Here is a 25,161-nt window from a genome sequence, read left to right as displayed (position 1 = left end):
ACACCATATTTGTCTGTTCATGAGCTCATGGACGTTTGGACTGTTGACACATGGGGACTATTATCAGTAATGCTACTGTGAATATTCATATACAAGTCCTTGTGTGAACTGTATGTTTTCAGGTCTTTTGGGTATATACAGCTAGAAGCAGCATTGCTGGATCATATGGTAACTGTATGTTTAATTTTTTGAGGAACTGCCGGACTGTTTCCCACAGTGGCTGCACCACGTTTCATTGCCCATGGCGGAGTAGAAGGAAGGGTCCAATTCCTCCACGTCCTCTCACCAGTGCTTGTTATTGTGCATTTTTAAAATTATAGCCATCCCAGGGAGTGTGAAGTGGTATCTCATTATGGTTTGGCTTACATTTACCTAGTGACTGACCAGGTTGAGCATCTTTCCATGTGCCTACTGGCCATTTATACATCTTCTTTGGAGAAATGTATTTTGAAATCCTTTGGCCTATTTTTTTTATAAAGCCTTTTTTTTTTTTTTTGTAATCTCTACACCTCTCGTGTGGCTCCAATTCATGACTGAGATCAAGAGTGGCAACACTCCCCCTGACTGAGCCAGCTGGGTACCCCCTCCTTTGCCCATTTTTAAACTGGCTATTTGTCATTTTTTTTCCTTCTTTTTTTTAAAGATTTTTTTTTTTTTTAGAGGCACCTGGGTGGCTCAGTTGGTTGGGTGTCTGCCTTCAGCTCAGATCATTAGCTCTGGGTCCTGGGATTGAGCCCCTTGTCATCATTGGTCGTCATTGTTTCATCGAGCTCCCTGCTTAGGAGTCTGCTTCTCCGTCTCCCTCTGCCTGCCTCTCCCCCTGCTCGTGGACTCACTTTCTCTCTCTCTCTCTCTCTCTCTTTCAAATAAATAAAATCTTTTTAAAGATTTTTTTTTTTTTTTTAAAGAGAATGCAAGCGAGGGTAACTGACAGGGAGTGGCAGATGTTGGATCCCTGCTGAGCAGGGAGCCTAACACAGGACCTGATCCTAGGACCTTGGCATCATGATCTGAGCTGAAGGCAGATGCCCAACTGACTGAGCCAGCCAGGCGCCCCTGATTATTTTTCTTTGTTGTTGCCTTACCTTAATTTATCAGGTGACCTGGGCAAGTTATCCTCACTCTGGGGAGCCCCATCCACCTTGGCTGTGAAGCAGGAATCACAGCAGGTACCTTTCTCCCTTCCTGGTATGAGAATCTGATCATGCATTTAGCCAAAACTGACTTGAGGCTGCTTGGTGAGTGTTGACCAAAGGGCTTGAGAGGTGAAAGGACAAAAAGGGAGCAGTGTGTGCATAGTGGTATGTTTGTTATTTGCTTAACCCAGATATTATATGCAGATGAGAGAATATAGGTGGAAAAAATGAAATTACCTGAAGCTTAGCACCAGCAGAGTTGCTATTCATCATTCAATTTAGATGCTTATCTTTCTAGACCTTTTTATTTACTTAAAGTAGACTCCATGCTGGGCTCCAAGCCCAGCATGCAGCTTGAACTTATGACCCTGAGATCAAGACCTGAGCTGAGATCAGGAGTCAAACACTTAGCCAACTGAGCCACGCAGGTGCCCCTCTCTAGACCTTTTTAAAGAGTATACATCTCTAAACATTTGGTAATACCATTTGTGTAATATAGCCTGAGTTTTTGTTTTTGTTTTTGTTTTTCATATACCAAGCGATCCTAACACTCTTCATGCCAGTAAATGTATACTGCTGATATTTAATGCTGCGGGGTATTTCTTTGTGTGATGATGGCACATTTACTGTTCCTAGGATTGGGCATTTAACACTTTTCTCTTTCTACTCAGAACCTTATTGTGTGGTATATCTCCTTGTTTGCATCTGTGTACACTTGTGTGATTATTTCCACAGTTTCAACACCCAGCAGTAGGCTTTCCAGGTCTGAGGGCAGTTTTAGTTGTTGGCCCACTGCCAGGTCACTTATGGGGAGTTGGGCTGGCTACTTTGTGCGAATGCCCCTTGCCCTAGTCTTTTCCACATGAATTAAAACATTTTCCCACTGTGTTAGATGAAAAAAAAATTGTTTTAAAGATTTTATTTATTCATGAGACACCGAGAGAGGCAGAGACATAGGCAGAGGGAACTTGATGTGGGACTCGATCCCGGATCCTGGGATCACGCCCTGAGCTGAAGGCAGACCTCAACTGCGCCACCCAGGCGTCCCTGGAAATCTATTTTCTTTCGCCTATTAAAACTATTGTTTTTGGGTCCCCCACAGGGAGTCTGCTTCTCCCTCTACCTATGTCTCTGCCTCTCTGTCTCATGAATAAATAAATAAAATCTTAAAAAAAAAATAGATTTCCAGAGTCCTTTCTTTGTCATTAGTAGGATCACTTGTCATTTGGCCTAAATGCTAAACCATGAGTGATTCTGGAGACTGCAAAATGATCAAAGGCCAGGTGAAAATCACCTGGCTGAAGTGAGAAAAAAGGAAGAGCCAGCAGTCAGGTCTTTCAGATAGACCTTCGAGGCAGGGAAGCAGTTGGTGTCAGGCAGGGGCTGTTGGGAACATGGATAGTGTCTAGCTTCTGGCAAGCTGCAGTGTAGAATGTAGTTGTACAAATGACAGGAGACATCAGCAGGAAAGCTAAAAGTGTGTAGGTGCCATCCAGGCAGGAGGGGAGGCCCCAGGGTTGAGTAGGAGGATTGATAATTGAGCTCAGGAGCCCTTCCTGAGAAAGGGTGAAATCTATTACATCTTTGATGTCTAGGGAATAAGACCTAGTCCCTAATCTTTTTTTTTTTTTTTTTTTTAATGAGGGTAAGAATAAATTCTGAAGGGGCCATGAAATGGACTTTGCTCATAAAGCATGAGCCAGCTTTTGCATGCCCGTGTGGGCAGAGGGAATGAGGTAGGAGAATTCACTTCCTCCTCATAGTCCCAGCAGGTCCGGAGACCAGTGCCCACACACCGCCTGAGGCACAGGAAATCTGAGGTCAGAGGCATGGCCCCAGGAGGAGGCAGGGCAGGATCTGGGTGTCACACCGTGGTAGGACGTAACCTCACCCTCTCCCCCTTGTTTCCACATTCCCCAGCCCCTAGGACTGAGCAGGTACAGGCAGTACCCCCCCACCCTGTCATTGGAGCCGTTGTTTCCTACCTCACAGTGTCTGCTTTGAGATTCTCCCATTCAGAATAGCAAGTGATCATAAATTCAGAATCCATTACATGATTTATTCAACCAAGTCACAAATACGCATGGAGTGAATAACAGTAATATGTTTGAAGTTGAGCTTTTAGGAAAAACAGTGATGTTCACAGACTCCTTTCTGCCCTCAGCCCCAGCTGGTCCTTGAAGTCTCCGATTTGGGCACCACAGGCGTGGTAGGGGCTTGACGGGTCACTGCTGTCCTTCAGGAGGCTCATGCTGGTGGGAAAGTCCAGGTAGTTTGCAGGGTGTACCCACCAGGTCTTAGTTTCTGCTCTCCTCTGAGGACTAAGAGGTGGCCTGTTCTGTGATAACATCGTCCCATTCCTTTATCGGGGTGACTCCAAGAATGTTTGTGACTGAGTTATTACCTCCTTGTGTGTTGGGACTATACTGTCCTCCAGCCTGGTGGGGATTGACAGGACGATTAACTTTCCCAGGTGCTGGCACAGATTTCTCTAGAGACTTGCCTTTTGTCCTCAAGAAACCTGGTAAAAGTAGACAAGCAGCACTGTGGTCTGTCACCTGTGGTCCTCCCGGACACTAAGAGTGCAGTCCCGGTGAGCCGCACCCTCTCTCTCTCCAGGTGGCCATGAACATCCTCAACAGTGGGCGGTTCAGCATGGGCAGCCTTGTGGCCGGGATGCTCAAGAAATTGATAGGTAAGTCGGGGACAGGAGCCATTTGTGGCACAGGCTTGGCCTGCGGCCCCCTCCATCCTGGAGGCCCTGCCATGTCCTCCTAGCAGGCTAGTGCAGAGCCAGGCCTTTGGAAAAAGCCCAGCTGCAGTCTGAGATTCGGACTTCAGTTTAGACCAAAAAATGTGGTCAGTCTGCCCCCAAGTGGTTACTGTTCCTTTTTCATACTTCTATGTCTTACCTACTCACAAAGGATCCAGGGAGTGAGGAAGTAGACGGTCCATCAGAGTCAGGAGGGGTTGCTGCTCTGACAACTAAGGACAGAGCTACTTAAACATCCAGATGTGAGCAAGACACTGGTGCTTTCACAAGACCCCCAATTTGTAGGAGGCTCTGTGGGTAAGGAGTGGAACTCCTACTCACTCCGTCTCAGGATCTTCCCTTTTTTTTCTGTTAGCATACCTGAAAGTAAGAGTCTTTGGTCTGTGAATTTAGAACAGCCCTATGGGGTTTTGTTGGGCACAGATGTCATTATCATTTCAGCTAAGTGGAAGTGACTGCTGGGAAAGGCACAGGGCCCTGCCGGTGAGGGGTGAGGGCTACCTGGGGCTGATAGTGCTGATGAAGTTCCTCAGAGTTCAGGGCCAGGTGGGGACAGGAAAGCTTTGTTTAGGTTCTTACCTCCATTTAGATGAGGCTCAGAGAGGGTAAGCAATTAGCCCAAGGCCACTCATCTGCCTATAAGTCAATACTGTGAGACTCTAGACTCGGGGCTTGTCTCACTTTGCTGAGCTGCCCCCCAACACCCTGAAGCACCCGGGCCTCTTGCTTCGCCATCACGGAAACTCTTCCGTGCAAGAGGTTCGTGGAGGCTCTCATCACCTGTCCCCAAAGGATGTAGACCCTTGATGAGACTAACTGCAGGGGGAGGGGCTGGCGTTTGCTGCTGGCCACTGGGAGGCCGCCACGTTCTCTCGGGTGCCTCCAGCGCTGGGTGCCTGTTCACAGCTCTACACATGACCCTCCTCTGGTGATGGACAGCTGTGACAGGCGTGGGCCTGCACCTCATGTCGGATGTTTCTAGGGCCCTGGCTCCATGTTAGGTGCCTTTCTTCCTTCTGCATCTCTGGTAACCTTGGCAGCAGTGCTGTGAGGTTGGTAGTGTTGTTCAGGGTTGATAGTTGCTTGGCCCAGCCTACTACCTAGTAAGAGAAAGTGCCAGGTTCAGGCCTGACTCTAAATTCTGGGCTTCTGTTGCTGTCTACTGCCATAGGCACTGTTGAGCATGAGCAGGCTTTCCTCTGACCAGATAATGCTAGGAAGGGGCAGCGCTGTCTTGCAGTGTGTTTGGTCTCAGCAGACCTGTTTCTCATAGTTCTGTCCTGAGTGTTCACAGGCTAGTGATGATAGCCTTCGGAAATCATTTTAGGACAGCCGAAAATGGTTCTTTTTAATGACTCTGCTTTTCTTCAGAAATGACTGCTGCATATGCCTGTACCAGGAAACAGTTCAATAAGAACCTCAGTGAATTTGGACTTATTCAGGTACCAAAGGTTCTGGGTGCTGCATGTGTTTGTTTCACAGGTGGGCATTAAAAGTGTGTGGTCTGTACTTGTGACGCCCACACAGCGATTCAGAAGACGAGTATAAAGCTATATTTAGTGTGGCTCCCTGTTATGAGGGCTTGGTTCTCTCGGGCATGGAAGCTTTGGGCTCTTACCTTCTCTGCTGGCTGGCAGAGGATCTGGGTCTTAGCACATGCAAATTGTTTCTTGGTTATGTTTTTTTTCTGAACACCCCAGGAAAAGTTTGCCCTGATGGCTCAGAAGACTTATGTAATGGAAAGTATGGCCTACCTCACTGCAGGGATGCTGGACCAACCAGGGTTTCCCGACTGCTCCATCGAGGCTGCCATGGTGAAGGTAATCCCTGCACAGCCTCAGAGACCTTAGCTGCGGCCTTTCAGCCCCGTGTCGCCTGCCACCTTCCTCTTCTCCTTAGCTTATAGGTCAGCTTATCATTGATCCAGTATTTATGACGACCCCACCATGTGACAGACATGGCCCCAAGATGCAGCTGGAGAGGCCCACATGACATGGGAGAAACAACAAAGAGCAGTGCCCACTTGAGTACATTTATAGGACAGGTCAGTGGCTCCATAGGAGCCAAGTCGTCACCAGTCTATAGCAGATGGAGAAAATACAGGCCACATATTATAATTTCCCACCAGTATGAAAGCACCCAGGCTTTCTTGGGAAGGACTTCTGTTGTAGGTGTACAGCTTTCCACTTTTATTTATTTTTTTTTAATTTATTTTTTATTGGTGTTCAATTTACTAACATACAGAATAACCCCCAGTGCCCGTCACCCATTCACTCCCACCCCCCGCCCTTCTCCCCTTCCACCACCCCTAGTTCGTTTCCCAGAGTTAGCAGTCTTTACGTTCTGTCTCCCTTTCTGATATTTCCCACACATTTCTTCTCCCTTCCCTTATATTCCCTTTCACTATTATTTATATTCCCCAAATGAATGAGAACATATAATGTTTGTCCTTCTCCAACTGACTTCACCCAGCATAATACCCTCCAGTTCCATCCACGTTGAAGCACATGGTGGGTATTCGTCATTTCTAATGGCTGAGGAATATTCCATTGTATACATAAACCACATCTTCTTTATCCATTCATCTTTCGTTGGACACCGAGGCTCCTTCCACAGTTTGGCTATCGTGGCCATTGCTGCTATAAACATCGGGGTGCAGGTGTCCCAGTGTTTCATTGCATCTGTATCTTTGGGGTAAATCCCCAACAGTGCAATTACTGGGTCGTAGGGCAGGTCTATTTTTAACTCTTTGAGGAACCTCCACACAGTTTTCCAGAGTGGCTGCACCAGTTCACCAACCGTGTAAGAGGGTTCCCTTTTCTCCGCATCCTCTCCAACATTTGTTGTTTCCTGCCTTGTTAATTTGCCCCATTCTCACCGGTGTGAGGTGGTATCTCATTGTGGTTTTGATTTGTATTTCCCTGATGGCAAGTGATGCAGAGCATTTTCTCATGTGCATGTTGGCCATGTCTATGTCTTCCTCTGTGAGATTTCTCTTCATGTCTTTTGCCCATTTCATGATTGGATTGTTTGTTTCTTTGGTGTTGAGTTTAATAAGTTCTTTATAGATCTTGGAAACTAGCCCTTTCTCTGATATGTCATTTGCAAATATCTTCTCCCATTCTGTAGGTTGTCTTTTAGTTCTGTTGACTGTATCCTTTGCTGTGCAAAAGCTTCTTATCTTGATGAAGTCCCAATAGTTCATTTTTGCTTTTGTTTCTTTTGCCTTCGTGGATGTATCTTGCAAGAAGTTACTGTGGCCGAGTTCAAAAAGGGTGTTGCCTGTGTTCTTCTCTAGGATTTTGATGGAATCTTGTCTCACATTTAGATCTTTCATCCATTTTGAGTTTATCTTTGTGTATGGTGCAAGAGAGTGGTCTAGTTTCATTCTTCTGCATGTGGATGTCCAATTTTCCCAGCACCATTTATTGAAGACACTTTCTTCCAATGGATAGTCTTTCCTCCTTTATCGAATATTAGTTGACCATAAAGTTCAGGGTCCACTTCTGGGTTCTCTATTCTGTTCCACTGATCTAGGTGTCTGTTTTTGTGCCAGTACCACACTGTCTTGATGACCACAGCTTTGTAGTACAACCTGAAATCTGACATTGTGATGCCCCCAGATATGGTTTTCTTTTTTAAAATTCCCCTGGCTATTCGGGGTCTTTTCTGATTCCACACAAATCTTAAAACAATTTGTTCTAACTCTCTGAAGAAAGTCCATGGTATTTTGATAGGGATTGCATTAAATGTGTATATTGCCCTGGGTAACATTGACATTTTCACAATATTAATTCTGCCAATCCATGAGCATGGAATATTTTTCCATCTCTTTGTGTCTTCCTCAATTTCTTTCAGAAGTGTTCTATAGTTTTGAGGGTATAGATCCTTTACATCTTTGGTTAGGTTTATTCCTAGGTATCTTATGCTTTTGGGTGCAATTGTAAATGGGATTGACTCCTTAATTTCTCTTTCTTCAGTCTCATTGTTAGTGTATAGAAATGCCACTGATTTCTGGGCATTGATTTTGTATCCTGCCACGCTACCGAATTGCTGTATGAGTTCTAGCAATCTTGGGGTGGAGACTTTTGGGTTTTCTATGTAGAGTATCATGTCATCGGTGAAGAGGGAGAGTTTGACTTCTTCTTTGCCAACTTGAATGCCTTTAATGTCTTTTTGTTGTCTGATTGCTGAGGCTAGGACTTCCAGTACTATGTTGAATAGCAGTGGTGAGAGTGGACATCCCTGTCTTGTTCCTGATCTTAGGGGAAAGGCTCCCAGTGCTTCGCCATTGAGAATGATATTTGCTGTGGGCTTTTCATAGATGGCTTTTAAGATGTCGAGGAATGTTCCCTCTATCCCTATAGGCACTCTGAAGAGTTTTGATCAGAAATGGATGCTGTATTTTGTCAAATGCTTTCTCTGCATCTAATGAGAGGATCATATGGTTCTTGGTTTTTCTCTTGCTGATATGATGAATCACATTGATTGTTTTACGGGTGTTGAACCAGCCTTGTGTCCCAGGGATAAATCCTACTTGGTCATGGTGAATAATTTTTTTAATGTACTGTTGGATTCTATTGGCCAGTATCTTGTTGAGAATTTTTGCATCCATGTTCATCAGGTATATTGGTCTGTAATTCTCCTTTTTGGTGGGGTCTTTGTCTGGTTTTGGAATTAAGGTGATGCTGGCCTCATAGAACGAATTTGGAAGTACTCCATCTCTTTCTATCTTTCCAAACAGCTTTAGGAGAATAGGTATGGTTTCTTCTTTAAACGTTTGATAAAATTCCCCTGGGAAGCCATCTGGCCCTGGACTCTTGTGTCTTGGGAGGTTTTTGATGACTGCTTCAATTTCCTCCCTGGTTATTGGCCTGTTAAGGTTTTCTATTTCTTCCTGTTCCAGTTTTGGTAGTTTGTGGCTTTCCAGGAATGCGTCCATTTCTTCTAGATTGCCTAATTTATTGGCGTATAGCTGTTCATAATATGTTTTTAAAATCGTTTGTATTTCCTTGGTGTTGGTAGTGATCTCTCCTTTCTCATTCATGATTTTATTAATTTGAGTCTTCTCTCTCTTCTTTTTAATAAGGCTGGCTAATGGTTTATCTATCTTATTAATTCTTTCAAAGAACCAACTCCTGGTTCTGTTGATCTGTTCCACAGTTCTTCTGGTCTCGATTTCATTGAGTTCTGCTCGAATCTTTATTAACTCCCTTCTTCTCTTGGGTGTAGGATCTATTTGCTGTTTTTTCTCTAGCTCCTTTATGTGTAAGGTTAGCTTTTGTATTTGAGTTTTCCAGTTTTTGAATGGATGCTTGTATTGCGATGTATTTCCCCCTTAGGACTGCTTTTGCTGCATCCCAAAGATTTTGAATGGTTGTATCTTCATTCTCATTAGTTTCCATGAATCTTTTTAATTCTTCCTTAATTTTCTGGTTGACCCTTTCATCTTTTAGCAGGATGGTCCTTAACCTCCACGTGTTTGAGGTCCTTCCAAACTTCTTGTTGTGATTTAGTTCTAATTTCAAGGCATTATGGTCTGAGAATATGCAGGGGACGATCCCAATCTTTTGGTATCGGTTCAGACCCAATTTGTGACCCAATATGTGGTCTATTCTGGAGAAAGTTCCATGTGCGCTTGAGAAGAATGTGTATTCAGTTGAGTTTGGACGTAAAGTTCTGTAGATATTTGTGAAATCCATCTGGTCCAGTGTATCATTTAAAGCTCTCGTTTCTTTGGAGATGTTGTGCTTAGAAGACCTATCGAGTATAGAAAGAGCTAGATTGAAGTCACCAACTATAAGTGTATTATTATCTAAGTATTTCTTCACTTTGGTTAATAATTGATTTATATATTTGGCAGCTCCCACATTCGGGGCATATATATTGAGGATTGTTAAGTCCTCTTGTTGAAAAGATCCTTTAAGTATGATATAGTGTCCCTCTTCATCTCTCACTACAGTCTTCGGGGTAAATTTTAGTTTATCTGATATAAGGATGGCTACCCCTGCTTTCTTTTGAGGACCATTCGAATGGTAAATGGTTCTCCAACCTTTTATTTTCAGGCTGTAGGTGTCCTTCTATCTAAAATGAGTCTCTTGTAGACAGCAAATAGATGGGTCCTGCTTTTTTATCCAGTCTGAAACCCTGTGCCTTTTGATGGGGTCATTAAGCCCGTTCACATTCAGAGTTACTATTGAGAGATAGGAGTTTAGTGTCATCATGATATCTATTCAGTCCTTGTTTTTGTGGAATGTTCCACTGAACTTCTTCTTAAAGGGGAATTTTAAGAGTTCCCCTTAAAATTTCTTGCAGAGCTGGTTTGGAGGTCACATATTCTTTCAGTTCCTGCCTGTCTTGGAAGCTCTTTATCTCTCCTTCCATTTTGAATGAGAGCCTTGCTGGATAAAGTATTCTTGGTTGCATGTTCTTCTCATTTAGGACCCTGAATATATCCTGCCAGCCCTTTCTGGCCTGCCAGGTCTCTGTGGAGAGGTCTGCTGTTACCCTATTACTCCTCCCCATAAAAGTCAGGGATTTCTTGTCTCTTGCTGCTTTAAGGATCGTCTCTTTATCTTTGGAATTTGCAAGCTTCACTATTAAATGTCGAGGTGTTGAACGGTTTTTATTGATTTTAGGGGGGGATCTCTCTATTTCCTGGATCTAAATGCCTGTTTCCCTTCCCAGATTAGGAAAGTTTTCAGCTAGAATTTGTTCAAATACATATTCTGGCCCTCTGTCCCTTTTGGCGCCCTCGGGAACACCAATTAAACGTAAGTTTTTCTTCCTCAGGCTGTCGTTTATTTCCCTTAATCTATCTTCATGGTCTTTTAATTGTTTGTCTCTTTTTTCCTCAGTTTCCCTCTTTGCTATCAACTTGTCTTCTATGTCACTCACTCGTTCTTCCACCTCGTTAACCCTCGTCGTTAGGACTTCTAGTTTGGATTGCATCTCATTCAATTGATTTTTAATTTCTGCCTGATGAGATCTAAATTCTGCAGTCATGAAGTCTCTTGAGTCCTTTATGCTTTTTTCTAGAGCCACCAGTAGCTGTATAATAGTGCTTCTGAATTGGCTTTCTGACAGTGAATTGTAATCCAGATTTTGTAACTCTGTGGGAGAGAGGACTGTTTCTGATTCTTTCTTTTGAGGTGAGGTTTTCCTTCTAGTCATTTTGCTCAGTGCAGAGTGGCCAAAAGCAAGTTGTATTGGGAAAAGGAGAAAAAGAGAGGACAGAAAGAAGGAAAGAAAAGAGAAAGAAAAAAAAGGAAGAAAAAAACGAAAAAAAAAGAAAAAAGGGGGGTGGGGGAAGGAAAGAAATCAAAAAGCAAAACAAAACAAAACAAAAAAAGAACCACGGGGGAGTATCTTCGGCTTCTGTGTACTTTAAGTCCCTTGGCTTCTCCTGGAAGTTGTCTGTCTAGCTGGTCTTCTGGGGGAGGGGCCTGTTGTGCTGATTTTCAGGTGTTAGCAGTTGGGGGAGCTGCTGTGCCCCTGCCTGGTGCAGGGCTCAGTGGGGGGTTGTTTACCCCGTGAGGCCCCAGGAGCAACAGCCCTAGTGGCGGGGCCAGCTCTGCAGCCTTGGATTCAGCTCCGGCAGGAACTCCAGAGCTCTCCGTCTGCAGGGCCTGGAGGCTCCGGGGCGGGCCGCTGGTCTGCTCAGCTCGGGCCAGGAGCGTCCTTGCGGTCCTGGGCCCTCCGGGCCTCTGCCTGTCCCGGGGGGAGGCGGGATCCTGGGCTGTGTCCCGGCGCCCTGTGCTCCAGGGCCTGCGCTGTTGGATTCACGCTCCCGGGCCGCGCAGCCCCCTCTGCGGAGCTGCCGCCCGAGCCCCCCCAGCTATTCCTGGAACCGCGCAGCCCCCTCCGCATGGAGCCTCTTCCTCTGCCCGAGCCCCTCCGAGCTGCTCCTGGGGCCGCGCAGCCCCCTCCGCGGAGCCGCCGCCTGAGCCCCTCCGCGCTGCTCCGGGTCCCGCCGGGTCCCACCGTGCGCGCTGCAGCCCTTAGGGAGCACTCTCCTGGGTGCGCAGTTGCTCTGTTACTGTCCCGGGGAACCCGAGGGCATCCTCGCCCTTCTGGGTCCTGCTCCAACTCCCCGCGATCCCCTTTCCGCCCGGGAAGGTCGGTGCAGCTCCTGCTTCTCCGGGACGGGGCTCTCCTGTCCTGGGGACACTCGCCCCGGCCTCAGCCCGGCTCCTCGCGGGGCCTCTCCCCCTTGGAGGCCTTTGTTTCTTTATTTCTTTTTTCCCCGTCTTCCTACCTTGATAGAAGCGCAAACTCTTCTCACTCTAGCATTCTAGGTGTTCTCTCTTTAATTCTTAGGCCAAATTCATAGATTTTCAGGATAATTTGAAGGTTTTCTAGGTAATTTGGTGGAGACAGGTGATTTGGAGACCCTACTCTTCCGCCATCTTGCCCCTCCCTCCAGCTTTCCACTTTTATGTGTCACCTGCAGGCACATGTTGGGCCAAGCAGCTCACTTACATGTGGAGAAGCAAGCTGCAGGTGAACGGGGCTAGGTGGACAGGGTCAGGCCTCCTGGAGAGGGAATCTGAAGTGGGTTTCAAAAGGACAGGAGTTTCCTCAGTGTAGAAGGTGTGGAGTGGGATCTTGCATCCCAGGGAAGCCTCAGAGATAGGAGGAGTCACGGTGGGTGGGGAGCCACAGCTGGTCAGTTAGGTCCAGAGAGAAAAGGACTTGTCCGAGGCCACCCAGTGAGACTGGCTGGGCTGGTCTTATCCTAGAGCCAGGTTCTCCATGTCAAGCTGCCTGTTCCATCCCCAGCCACCCTGCCCTGGCTGAGGCCCCCTCCCCCTCGTGGAAGGGACTTGGCCCTGTCACCCCTGTGCTTACCGTGTCCTGGCTCCATGGCAGGTGTTCAGCTCGGAGGGTGCCTGGCAGTGCGTGAGTGAGGCACTGCAGGTCCTCGGGGGCTCAGGCTACATGAGGGATTACCCATATGAGCGCTTGCTACGTGACAGCCGCATCCTGCTCATCTTCGAGGTGAGTGCCCGCCGCCCTGCCAACCCCCACACCCTCCCCCCCAAGTAGTCTCATTTGTCCCTCCTCACGCCTCTGCGTGGCCCCATTCTCCAGGGGTGGAGGTGAGGCTGAGGGGCCAAGCGAGCGCCCTTTTTGCTGAGCCTGTCCCTTCAGTTGTCTGTGGTGGGACAAACAGAGATCTCACGGGAGGCCCAGTTGTGCCTCCAGGGCTCACTCTGGGTTTGCCTTTCCTCCCCAGAGTACAGGCACCTCAGCAGGGTCCTCTCCATGGACTTTCCCAGCCCTGACACCTCCCTAATTGCTGCCCCCTCCATGGGCTCACAAGCCAAAAGAGGGAATTCTGTGAGTGGGGAGACCCCAGGTGGGATAACAAAGGGGGATGAGGAGCTCGTGGCCTGACTGACCAGGGTAGACTACGGAACACCAGTGCAGGGAGGGCCTGAGCTGCATCTCTCCCTCAGTGGGCTAGTGTCTCAGGAAGCCAGTGCACTTGGCCTTTGAGGACAGAAATGACTTTGGCCTGGCCAAGGGGAAGGTGGTTTGAGCCAAGGATAGGGAGATGGAACATGCTACCCCCAGATAGGGCATGCACTGAGTAGGATAAGCATATCTTTGTGGGAGCAGTGGATGGTCCTGGTAGGGGCGGAGCTGGGGCAGGTGGTAGAAAAGTTGGTGGGGTGGGGGCAGAGGGTAGATGAGAAGGGGAGCCAAGTAGCTAGGCTCTGGGGGCCCTTGGCCAGTAGGCAGAAGAGTTTGGATCTTACTGTGCAGGCACTGGAGGCCATTAGAGGTTTCTTTTTTTTTTTTTTTTTTTTTTCATTAGAGGTTTCTGAGCAGGAAAGGACTTGAATGCATTCCCATTCTGGGAAATTCCCTGGGGCTGACGTGGGAGTTGCAGAGGTGAGACCAGAGGCCAGGTGCACACAGTAGGAGAGAGGGCCGTGCAGAGAGAGGGATGGAATTAGGATGGCTGTAGGGTGTGCAGGAGGCAAGCCCAGAGACGAGACTTGGAGCCTGAGCATCCTGTGTGGTTTCTCAAGGGCGCTTTTGGATGCCCGGCTCCCAGGCTCCCCAACCCAGGGAAAGGCCTCATAGCTGCTAGTTCTCGCCATGCCCCCCACATGCCAGCCCTATGGTCTCCTTCCTTGGAGGACAGACAGGATGTGGCCAGCCTGAGGGTCCAGGGGCACTTTCCCAAGGGCTGCCCCCAGGACTGCTGCTTCCAAGGCCCCTTCCCCTTGACCTGGTTGAATTTGCTCCTATGTGACTAGATGGGGCAGCAGCTTTGAGGGCTGCAGAGTCCTCAGAGTGAGGCAGATGGTCCCATCTGGAGACTATGCAGGACTGGGCACACCTTGACTTGCAGTCCTCCCAGGGGTGTCTTCCTGTCCGTGGCCAGGCTGGCTGCAGGGCTCAGTGTCCAGTACTGGCTTTGTGACCCATGGCCCACCTCCCTGAAATAATCCCAAGGAGATTGGGAGGGGAACAGTGTGCACAGCAGCAGGGAAGAGGTGGCCCTCTGGGTACTGATACCCCGTACTGGGGGCAGCCAGCTCTCGTCCTTAGAGATCAGTGGCTCCCCTGAGGAACCTGGGAGCACTTGCTGCGTCCTGGGCATCGGCATCCCTCCCCTCAGGGAAAGGAGTTTCTCCCATTAATTATAAAGAAACCAAATTGGAGGCTTGGAAAAAGTGACTCCGTTATGTTTGGTCCTAGAAAGGTGGTAGATCCTGAGGGAGTCCCCGGTTGTCTGGTCGGCAACCTGCTCATCCCTGTGAAGGTGGGGCTAGCGTGTTGCCCTCACCCTCAGGTCACAGCCCTGCTCCCTTGCGAGGCTACTTCCAAAGCGGCAGCCTCCGTGGCACTGGCAAGCGGGCAGTGGGGTGGCCTACCCAGTTACACGCACAGCACAAACCAGCGCCATCCTAGTGGAGCCAACTTTAACCTCCATACTCCTGGCCACAGGGAACCAACGAGATTCTCCGGATGTACATTGCCCTGACAGGTCTGCAGCATGCTGGCCGCATCCTGACCACAAGGATCAAGTAGGTGCCAGCCCCACTGTCTGCTCCTCGGGCCCCATCCTGGGATAGACATCAGAATGGGGGTCATGGAGCCGTGCAGTGCTCAGCTCAGTCATAGGCTGGCTAGAGGGAAAGAAGGGGACAGGAGCCCTGAAAGCCAGACTGCAGAGCTTGGCCTTCACCTACAAGTGATAGGAGGTGCCAGCTGCCTCAGGAAGCCCTCATTGCCCTCCTCCCCTGGCAGTTTCTATCTCCCATGCTGCAGGGAGCTTTGTTTTCAGAGCCTAGGGATTGAGAGCTATCCCTCAGACAGGCACTGGGCTCCCAGACTAACATGAGACCACTTTCTTCACTCTTTCTCTTGCTCCTCTTAACCCCCATCATGGGGCTAGAACAACTAGAAATCACTGCTGGAGTCTGGTGTGAGTTGCTGAGAGCATCTTGCAGACTCCTTTACCCCAGAGCACCACCTGGGGGCTAGTTGTGACTGCTTCTTGTAGAGAGGCTCTGTGTGCTCTGCCTCAGAGACTGGCTGGGAGGTCTCAGGCATCCAGCAGGCCCAGGCTAGGGTAGAGCAGCATGTAGGTCCTGAGTTGTCCCTTTATTGTCTTGGATCACCAGAGGGAACCAGGTACCTGTAGCTCTGGGGTGCCAAGGGGGACCCTATTGCTCAACAGTGGGAACCAGCAGTGAGGCCTGAGTTCACGGGGCTGTGGGCTTTCTGCAGTGAGCTTAAACGGGGCAATGTGACCACTGTCATCGAGACTGTCAGCCAGAGGCTTCGAGACTCCCTGAGCCGAACCGTGGACCTGGGGTTGACAGGGAAGCTGGGAGCTGTGCACCCCAGTGTCGCAGTGAGTGGGCACACCTGGCATACCCCCCATGTGGGTACCCTCCTGGTGGGTATCCTCTTCCAGAGGGCTGTGACCAGGGCATCTGGGAGGATGGCCCAGCCTGGTGGGCAGAGCCTGGGCCCCAGAGCCCTGGGCTGGGTGGGATGGGTACCGTGGGGAGTGGCACCAAGCAGTCTCTCCTCTGGCATACTAGGACAGCGCCAACAAGCTCGAGGAGAATGTGTATTACTTTGGCCGCACCGTGGAGACGTTGCTTCTCCGCTTTGGCAAGGTACCTGGGCCCCTGCCAGATCTGGGGATGGCAGGCCCTCCAGCTTGGGAGCCAGGGAGAATGGGGCATTTTATCTTTGGGACCAAGCCTAGAAAGAAAGCTTGGTCACCATGGATGGGTGGGGCTCTCTGTCCCAGGGGGCACTTGGGTAGATGTCCTTGGAGTAGGGAGGGGAGCCCAAATCTAGGGCCCTGATATGTGAGGCTGCTGCTGCTCAGGCTGACATGAAGCACAGTAACCAGCAGCATGTGGTCTCAGCCAGGTTTCTGGGACCTGGTCTTGGCCTGATCCATGCCCAAATCTAGATAGAAGGGAAAACAAGGCGGCCAGTGAGCCAGCCTCCCACAACCCAAAGGGAGAGGCAGTGTTAACCCCCTTCTACTGAGGCATGAAGTGAGTCTTGGAGATGGCTGAAGATGGGCCCGGGGAGGGAGGTTCCTGGGTTGCGTGTCTCCACCCTGGGCTCTGTGTTGGCAGACCATCGTGGAGGAGCAGATGGTCCTGAAGCGGGTAGCCAACATCCTTATCAACCTGTATGGCATGACAGCCGTGCTGTCGCGGGCCAGCCGTTCCATCCGAGTGGGGCTTCGAAACCACGACCATGAGGTAATAAGCCCTTGCCAGCTTTATCCTCTGCACTTTAATGAGGCCTGTGGTTGGGGAAGGGGGTCAGTGGATGGCAACGCTCAGTCAGGAGCAAGGGACTGGGCAAGTCAGGGCTTTGGTCCAGTGGTGGTCCCAGGAGGCTGGCAAGTTTGCTGAGCTGTGGCCAGTACCGGTGGTCAGCTCCAATGCGAAGATCTGTGCTGCTCAGGACATGGGGCCACTCCCTTTTGTTTTTCTATCTGAGGAAAAAAGAGTAAGTGATGGGGTCCCAAACCTTGTGCCTTCACCGCATCTGCCTTCCTTACCCTGCCTGAGGGGCCAGATGCAGTCACTAAGCGCCTGCTGTGTGCTGGGTCTTTATTGTCCCTCAGTAGCCTCTGGGCACTAGCATTATGATGGCCTTCCTGCCATAGAGGAGACTGAGGCCCAGAGGTGTTGAGTAATTTGCTCTTGGGGACAGAGTTATTTGGGTCAGAGCTGGAATTAGAACCTAAGACTGACCCCCAAGCCAGGCCTTTTGACCCGAGCCAAGCTGCTTAGTTTGGCTGAGTTCTTGAAACACACACACCAGGGAAGGGATGCCCTATGTCATCCTCTTCAATCTTGGTTCTGACAGGTTCTGCTGGCCAACATCTTCTGTGCAGAAGCTTATTACCAGAATCTCTTCACCCTGTCCCAGCTGGACAAATGTAAGTAGGGTGGCCTTGGGAGGGAAGGTGGGCCTGAGTCCAGGTGACTGTTGATGGCCAGGCTCCCAGGGTCTGCTGGCTGCTCACAAACCTCTCCCTTGAGTGAGGGCTGCTAAGGTCAGGTTCACCTGCAGCAGGGCCTGCCAGCTAGGAGCACATACCTGCAGGTGAAGACTGTCAGAGCCTCCCAGGGTGTGGCCCAGCATGCCTGGCCACCTAGCAGCCGCCCAGTGATGTTCCACAAAGAAGGGAAGCATTTTATCTGTCTCTTTACCCCCTGCACTCCAGCTAAAATAAACCTGCCCTTCTAGCAGGTGTCTCAGGCTTTGGCCCTACCCTGTGCAGGGGCTTGGCACATAGGACTGTTTGTCTAGAATGCTCCTCTACCGTAGCCACATGGCTATGTCTGAGAGGACCTGGCTCAGATTCCTCTGACCCTTACAGTCATTTCAGCCTCAAGGCTCCATGTTCTGTGTTCCCTGCTGTAGAGCCCAGCCCTGTTGCCAAGAGATGGAGGAGAGGCCATCATGGCACCTGCTGAGAAGAGGAGTACATGATTGTGTGCAGCTTCTGGCTCTGGGTGCTGGCATCTGTGTTCCATTCTGTGGTGGGAGACATGGTTTCTCTTGTAAAGGCTTGACTGGCAGAGGATCCTTCTCCAGCCCCTGTTCCCACAAGATCCAGAGTTCTGAGGGATCAACAAGATGAGCCCTTTGTTTTTCAGGATGAAGCCCCATCCCTCTTTTTCCCTACAGCCAGAATCACACTTCCTGAGGGTTTGGAGGAGGAAAGTTAGCTTCAGGGCTCCTTCACAGTGGGTGGGCTACTTTGTTTATTTAAAAAAAAAAAAAAAAAAAGGCCACACCCCAGCAGTATTTCTTTTCTCACAAACCTATTAATATTTTTTGCTTTCAGATTCTCCAGAAAATCTAGATGAGCAGATTAAGAAAGTGTCCCAGCAGGTCCTAGAAAAGCAAGCCTACATCTGTGCCCACCCTCTGGACAGGACGTCCTGAAGCAAATGGACAGTGTTCCCTACTGCCCCGAGGCCACAACCCATCCTGGTCAGCTCTTTCTCCGGGAGGTGGAGCACTTGGAATTTTTACAAGTGGAAATGTTTTTTCCCAGTATAGACCAGAAGGACTTTCTCCTGGCCTGGGGGCGGAGCTTCTTTAGGCTTTGCCCTGCAGGCACTGCCACTTGACCTGATCCCAGGTGCTGAAGAGACAGGAGAGAGAATGCAGTTGGTGACACCTGGGAGCTGAGGGGCTTCTGCTAGTTTAGGAGACATACAGTGGCAACGGGCTTGTGCTGCTGCCTTTGCGTCAGGAGGTTGGTGGGGACCTGTTGCAGGCATGGATAGCTACTTCTGCAAGACCAGCTGTGTTCATAGAACAAATGCACTTAACCTGTGTACTGGGAACCATCTGACAACAAATATAAAATGCTTTACCCTTTTAGCCCTCACGCTGTATACTGAGCATGTTTTTCCTCAGAGCCCTGAGTTTCCCCCTTTGGTGATGGTGAGGGGTGGGTGCCCAGCCCAGACCACAGTACCCTAGGGATTTTTAAGGCCCTGTCTCTGGTCTTTTTTATGGTCTGATACATGATAACACATGTTTTTTCCTGCCTGGGGCCTTTCTCTCTGCTGTCTGTAGAGAGGTTGGCCTCTACTCCTGAAGAGGGGGGCAAAAAGGAATCTTAAGGCATGACTAGACCTTTGCATTAGTCTAGGCTCCTTTCTGCTGCTGTTTCCCCACACTGGGTCACAGCATGCTCACACTGGCAAGCTTTGAGGTTTCTTCTGGTTCTAGGTGGTTTGGGGCTCCAGAAAACCACACTACAGATGTCACCCTGAGGTGGGAAGAGAAGACAAGGCTCCTCTTTCCTTTCTTTCTTTCTTTTTTTTTTTTTTTCTTTTAAGATTTATTTATTCATGAGAGACACAGAGAGAGAGGCAGAGACATAGACAGAGGGAGAAGCAGGCTCCATGCAGGGAGCCTGATGCGGGACTCGATCCTGGATCCCAGGATCACGACCTGGGCCGAAGGCAGGTGCCCAACTGCTGAGCCACCCAGGCGTCCCTCCTTTCTTTTCAAGTACAAGTCAGTCTGCTATGCAAACACTGGGCTGGCCTGAGCCCTCTGCCAGGGATTGGATAACTAATCTTCAAAAGGTAAAACTTGACAAATCTTATGGCACTGGAGCTAAGTTACCAGTGAAACCTTAAAGGTCTTCGGGTGTTTTGTTGGCAAGGGGAGTACTAATCTGGTTCAATGCCAGCGACCAGAGGCTGCACAGAAGGTCTTTGCCAGGGAAGCTTGGGAAGCAGCTGTCCAGACCCCGTGCCCCCGGGACCTCCATTCAGGAAAGGGGGCTTCACTGTAGTCCCTGCAGTATGGACGCCCCTGTCGGCGGCTGGTTCTGTCTTCACTCAGCTGAGTTTCAAAGGCTGGGACCCCTGGTTCAAATCTCCCTTTCCCCCCTACCATTTCCAAGTTTTCTTTAAACATGGTGGGGAGGAGAGGCCTCAGTGTGCATCTGTGCCCAGGGAATGTGTGCTGGGAAGGCCTGCAGTGGAGTTCAGTGGCAGCAGTCGGGCCAAGGAGGTAAGCCTGGCATTGCTGGGCTGGTCTGTACCAACAGGACTAACCATGCAGCCCCAGAGCCTGGAGCTTGTTCTGAAGGGAAGGCAGCAGGGGCCAGACAGAAGGGAGACAAATTTCAGCAGCTTGTTGGCACTTCCTCTTGTTTCATGGAGCAGTTACCAGCTGCCTTCGAGGGTTAGAGAAGGAAAGAAATCCATTTTGTTTATCTGGTCTAGCTTTCTGAGAAAGGTTTCTCTGGCAAACCTTGTCACTAGGTAAACTTTCTCCCTGAACCAAGGTTCTGGCAACCAACAGATTTTGGTTCTCTGAGAACGTACAAATGATCTGGAGGCCCATCTTTATAAACAGAAGGATGAGAGGGACTCATGCTTCTAAACTCCCTCCTTCCCACACACAGTGGGAGATGGCAACATCTTGGAGCAGGAATGGAGTCAGAAGGTCCCAGAGGTGGCCAGAGCCTCTGCCCCCAGCTGCTGGCCGGGCATCTAGACCTGGGTAATGCGTGTTGGGGTGCAGACAGCCCTTAGACCTGTCTCCCAACTTACAAGTTTGATAGCTAAGAAACCGGGCCTAGCGGGGCCACCTAAGTGGCTCAATTGGTTAAGCAGCCAGCTCTTGATTTTTGGCTTAGGTCAGGATCTCAGGGTCTTAGGATCAAGCCCTGCAGGTTATGCTCCTCACTCAGCAAGGAGTCTACTTGAGGATTCTCTTCCTCTCCCACTGCCCATCTCCAAACTCGTGCATACTATAAGATAAGCTGGTACGGAGCAGGGACCAGGAACAGTGAAGGGACTTGTCCAACATCACCCACAGCGAATTAGTATCACAGCTGGAGCTAGAATCCAGGGCTCTTGAGTTCCAGCCTAGCACATTAATGCCAGACCCATTCTGACTCTGGACTTCCTAGCTTAGAAAGTTAGGACAGCTAAAACAAAAAGGGTACTGCCAAAGATGCAAAGCAGCAGAGGTCCTGACTGCCCACATCAGGAGGCTGAGCCTTGCAGAGGTCTTACCTGTTACAGGCTTAGGTGCTGGAGGACGGGGCAGCTCAAGGAAAAGTGGTGGCTGCTTATACAGGTCAAAGTCCTGGTGGCGCTGGTCCCAGCTCCACCTCTCTCGATCCAGCACACTAGCAGGCTGTGCATTTTCCCTCCGCTCCTACGTCGAGAACAACACAGTAAGTTAGGATGGAGGGCCCTGTAGACACCCCACTGGAGGCCCCTCTCCACCCTGTGGACCTCATTCAGCTCTGGATCAGTGCCAATGGGTGGCAGCCTGAGGTGATGGTCGCATTCAGTGGTTCTGTGAAGACCAGTCAGTTGGAATCCATTGGCTGTGAGCCAGGCCTGGCGGGATTTCTTCCTGGCTTTCTTCTCCTCTTCCTCTGAGTCCTGAGGCTCCACCATGGCTGAGAGGTAATTCTGGGAGTATGTGAATCTCTTCCTTGGCTCCTGGAAACAAGGGGCAGACACGAGGATAGAAGGGCTGGTAGCAGATGTGGAAGGGGCTGACTAGCCCTCCCATCTCCAGGCAAGCATTAGAAATGGTGGCACCGTTCCTGACAATGTAAAGGACCATTCAGAATAACAACTGTGAGGGTCACGTTCATATTCTCTTTGACAGAGCAACCCTTTTCTAAAGCTACCATGTTGGAAGCCTAAGCCAGGGCTTTTCCTTCATGGTGACAACAGAATGCTTTCTAAGGGGGTTTGCAGCCAGGCACACATGAGCATATGTTGAGGATCTGTTGGCTCACCCTTATGTGTGGAGGATCCCTACATAGTGCGGGAACAGAACATGTCTCCCCCAGCACCTGATGCCTGTCTATTTCCTCCCATTGGTTGGCTTTCTTATGCACACCGGAGATCCCTTGCTGATCTCTAGGCAGTATAGTCAAAAAAGGAGAGAGCTCACTGGATTAGCCAATTACTATTTTTCTGTCTGGAGTTACAAGCATTGACGGCCCGCCTCCCTCTCTGGGCCTCCCATTCACCTTGGCCATCTCTCGATACAGCTCCTTCTTAGCAAGCTCTGTGGAATTCAGGGACTGGATACTGTAGTTATAAACCGCATCTTTGGTAGGGGCTGAAATTCTGATCACCTTCACCACAGATTTTGGAGGCTTCTTACTAACCTGGTAGGCTCTAGTAATATTTTTCTGTGGAAAGAGACACCAATCATTATAGTCCCCTCAATACCAGCTTCCAGCGTGTAGTGAGCAAGATGATCTGTGGGACCAGGCCACAGCGCACATACCAAGTCCTGAATACTAGAGCTGCCATTCAATCACAGAACGCTACCAGAGGGCCACCTGCTCTAACCCCTCGCTGTCCATGGTGGAACTCAGGACCATGATGCGATTTGCCTAAGGTTAAAGTAACTGGAACACAAGAGCCAGCCACAGATAGAATTTGAGGCTCAGATGGTCAGAAGTGGGAGAAGCTTGAAGCTTTCATGCATATACAGGGTAGATTATGACCTAAAGCAGCAAGGACTACCATCCTTGCCCATGGTCACCTTTAAGTGCTGACTACATAGGGAGTGTCAACCTTCTCTCCAGAGCCCCCAAGATGGTCTGACAGCTAGCTTCTTTGTGGATGAAAGCTGCGGTGTTGCAGGGAGAAGTGGCTGGGACCCCGAAAAGAAAGTTGCACTCTATTGCGGTGTAGCTTGCCCACCACTTGTCTATTAACTTTCAGCAAAATCACCATCTTCTGTTTTGAAACAAAAAGTTTTATTTTTTTTTAAGATTTTATTTATTTATTCATGAGAGACACAGAGAGGCAGAGACACAAGCAGAGGGAGAACAGGCTCCATGCAGGGAGCCCAACGTGGGACTCGATCCCAGGTCCCCAGGATCACGCCCTGGCCACCTGGGCTGCCCAAAACAAAAATTTTTAAAGCTAAAGATAGTGACCTTGACTCACATTAACCACTTATTTAGGCCAAGCCCCAGTGTCTTGGCTTTGGAGTCTGAGGGATTTCTGTAAGAGAGAATGCAAAATAATCAAGGGAAAGTTAAATCTGTGATTCACACAAAAGTGTGAAAAATCAAGGCAACAAGATCCCCATGGCTTGAAGCAACAGGGACTTAAGACAAAGGCTGGTCACATTCATTGCATGAGGGACAAAACACCTGTCTTTGAGCACCTTCAAGATGACTGTGCCAGAGGGGCCATCTAAGCGCGACTGACGTCTAAGTGGTGCACACCTAGCTTCAATCAGAGCACTGGGTATTCTCTCCAGTTTTTCTGGTGGTTCTCAGTGGGAGGGTTGGTCGGAATGAGTCAGTCTCCTTCACAAAAGTGCAAGTTCCCTGCTCCTTCTAAACCTTACTAGTGGATTACAGCCTTGGGAAAAAAGTGGAAGTTCTGCCCAAAAGACATCACATGGTGAGGTGAGAACAGTGGTCAACAGTTGTTCAGGACATCTGGGGTTCTCTGCCCTGGGGCTGAAGGCTGCAGGGAACTCTGGACTGACAGCCAAAGTAACTAGGTGCCTGAGACATAGAACCAGTTACAAAAGACCCCAGACACAAACAGAACTGAAGCCAAGCTATTGGAAGGGATGGGGTAGAAATTTAAGGCAAATGTAATCATTCTTAAAAGACTAAAGAAACAAATATTGAGTGTAAAACATTAGAGTTTTACATAATAAAACAAATATTTACATAATACTTATTTACATAAATAAAGGGCGCAAGTGAGCGAGACACCCTGCGGAAGTGGAGCAGATGGAGAACAAATCAGTAAACTGGAAACCAGCTTGAGATAAAATTAGCCTGAGTTTAAAGACTGGGAACCAAAATGAAAATATCCAAATAACAAGCCCCAAAAGGACAGGGAAAGCAGGAGTAGGACATTTTAAGTAGAATTCCAAGCCCGGGCACACTATCTGCGACATGTAAGACCACAAAGGCAGAGACAAATCCTGAAAACCTCCAGAAAAAGAGCAGCCCCCCTGTGACGGGAGAAGTGCCACACTGGCCTCTGATTCCGCAGCAACCATACCATAGACAAGGTGAAGAGCTTCGACCCAAGACTGGACACCCAGGCAGACTGCCAGTCCACTGATGGCAGTGTGTCAGGGGCACACGTCCCACACAGAGGCTTGGGAAGCTTACCCAGACACTTTCCTTTGAAAACACACTTGGGAAAAAATACAAAAGGGAGGATGAAAACCCAAGAGTGTTTGGACAAAGGTAGCAAGTGATGGTGTCGGTATCCTAATAGTTTTCTTGTCTACAAGGAAACTACAAGGAAAGTGTAGTAACCTAGAACTGAAATTCTGGAGACTGGATCTATAAAAGGGATGGTAGAGTGGGAGTAGGAAAAGACAAAAAGGGGCATATGTGTGCTATTTGTCTTTTAAAGGAAATGCAATATAAAAAGTCTCAGAATTCAGTAGGAATATCTAAAAATGACTGTAGTCTTCAGGACAACCACCTTAGAAACAAAGAATGTAAACTTTTAAATCAGAAAAAAAAAAACAACAAAAAAAACGTGGTCTACCAAAAGAAAGCAGAATAGGAGGAATTTAAAAGAAAAGGAGGTGGTCCCTCAAAAGCCTAATCTAACAATATTTTCAGTAAGTGGATTGTTTGCCAATTAATTAATCTCAAATTGGATTTTTTTAACCTAACAGTATGCTGTCTATAAAAACTGCTTTAGCGGCACTTAGTAGAACGTGCAACTCTGAGTTTAAGCCCCACATTGGGTATAGAAATTGCTTAAAAAAGTAAATCCCTTAAAAACTGCTTTAGACAAAAAGTGTTGAAATTAAAGCAAGAATATAAATTAGGCAAAAAGAATCACAAAGCCAAGACAAAAACTAGAGTGGCATCTTTAACATCTGACCACATAATTCAAGATAAAAATGTTCGAGAGGCACAGATAGACATTGTATATTGAGAAAAACAGCAAGAAGTTATAACCATCATGAAGGTTGTGCACTTCACAATGTAGTCTCAAAATACATTAAGTAACAACTGACAGGATTGCAAAGAAAAATGAATATCTGCTTGACATCACTGGAGAGCAAGCAAAGAACTAAGAATCTGAGGGGCTAAGAATCTAGAGAGAAGGGAAGTACACTGAATCCTTTTTCCTCTCCTACGCAATTTGTTCACAAGGTATTTGCTGATTCCTAAATTGCACATGAATAAGATGAATGCAGCAGATAGTTTGGAAAATGTCACCA

At 48.7% G+C, this 25,161-nt stretch overlaps 2 protein-coding genes across 20 annotated transcripts in view; one reads left to right on the top strand and one right to left on the bottom strand.

Annotated features, from left to right (window-relative positions):
• Window positions 1-18,820, top strand: part of ACAD9 (acyl-CoA dehydrogenase family member 9) — a 49,407-nt gene extending 30,587 nt beyond the window's left edge. For all 4 annotated transcript variants that reach the window (XM_077857652.1, XM_077857655.1, XM_077857653.1 and 1 more), the window contains 10 exons: window positions 3,756-3,831; window positions 5,281-5,351; window positions 5,610-5,729; window positions 12,781-12,909; window positions 14,875-14,954; window positions 15,661-15,787; window positions 15,981-16,058; window positions 16,536-16,664; window positions 17,281-17,353; window positions 18,269-18,820. In XM_077857652.1, coding sequence (XP_077713778.1) covers window positions 3,756-3,831; window positions 5,281-5,351; window positions 5,610-5,729; window positions 12,781-12,909; window positions 14,875-14,954; window positions 15,661-15,787; window positions 15,981-16,058; window positions 16,536-16,664; window positions 17,281-17,353; window positions 18,269-18,369 — 984 coding nt within the window. In that variant the 3' untranslated portion in view covers window positions 18,370-18,820. The remainder of the gene's footprint in view (window positions 1-3,755; window positions 3,832-5,280; window positions 5,352-5,609; window positions 5,730-12,780; window positions 12,910-14,874; window positions 14,955-15,660; window positions 15,788-15,980; window positions 16,059-16,535; window positions 16,665-17,280; window positions 17,354-18,268) is intronic.
• CFAP92 (cilia and flagella associated protein 92 (putative)) overlaps window positions 16,676-25,161 on the bottom strand; it is a 59,410-nt gene continuing 50,924 nt past the window's right edge. For 7 of the 16 annotated variants that reach the window (XM_077857638.1, XM_077857642.1, XM_077857647.1 and 4 more), the window contains 4 exons: window positions 21,956-22,120; window positions 21,201-21,413; window positions 20,976-21,120; window positions 16,924-18,041 (listed from right to left, as the gene is read on the bottom strand). In XM_077857638.1, the coding sequence (XP_077713764.1) occupies window positions 17,809-18,041; window positions 20,976-21,120; window positions 21,201-21,413; window positions 21,956-22,120 (756 nt within the window). In that variant the 3' untranslated portion in view covers window positions 16,924-17,808. The other 9 variants (XR_013357354.1, XR_013357355.1, XM_077857643.1 and 6 more) reach the window with 8 other exon arrangements.

The sequence above is a fragment of the Canis aureus genome, chromosome 19 (assembly GCF_053574225.1).
Source record: "Canis aureus isolate CA01 chromosome 19, VMU_Caureus_v.1.0, whole genome shotgun sequence".
NCBI lineage: Eukaryota > Metazoa > Chordata > Mammalia > Carnivora > Canidae > Canis > Canis aureus.
The sequence above is the reverse complement of the archived record's forward strand: the minus strand, read 5'-3'. Positions and strand labels throughout refer to the sequence as shown.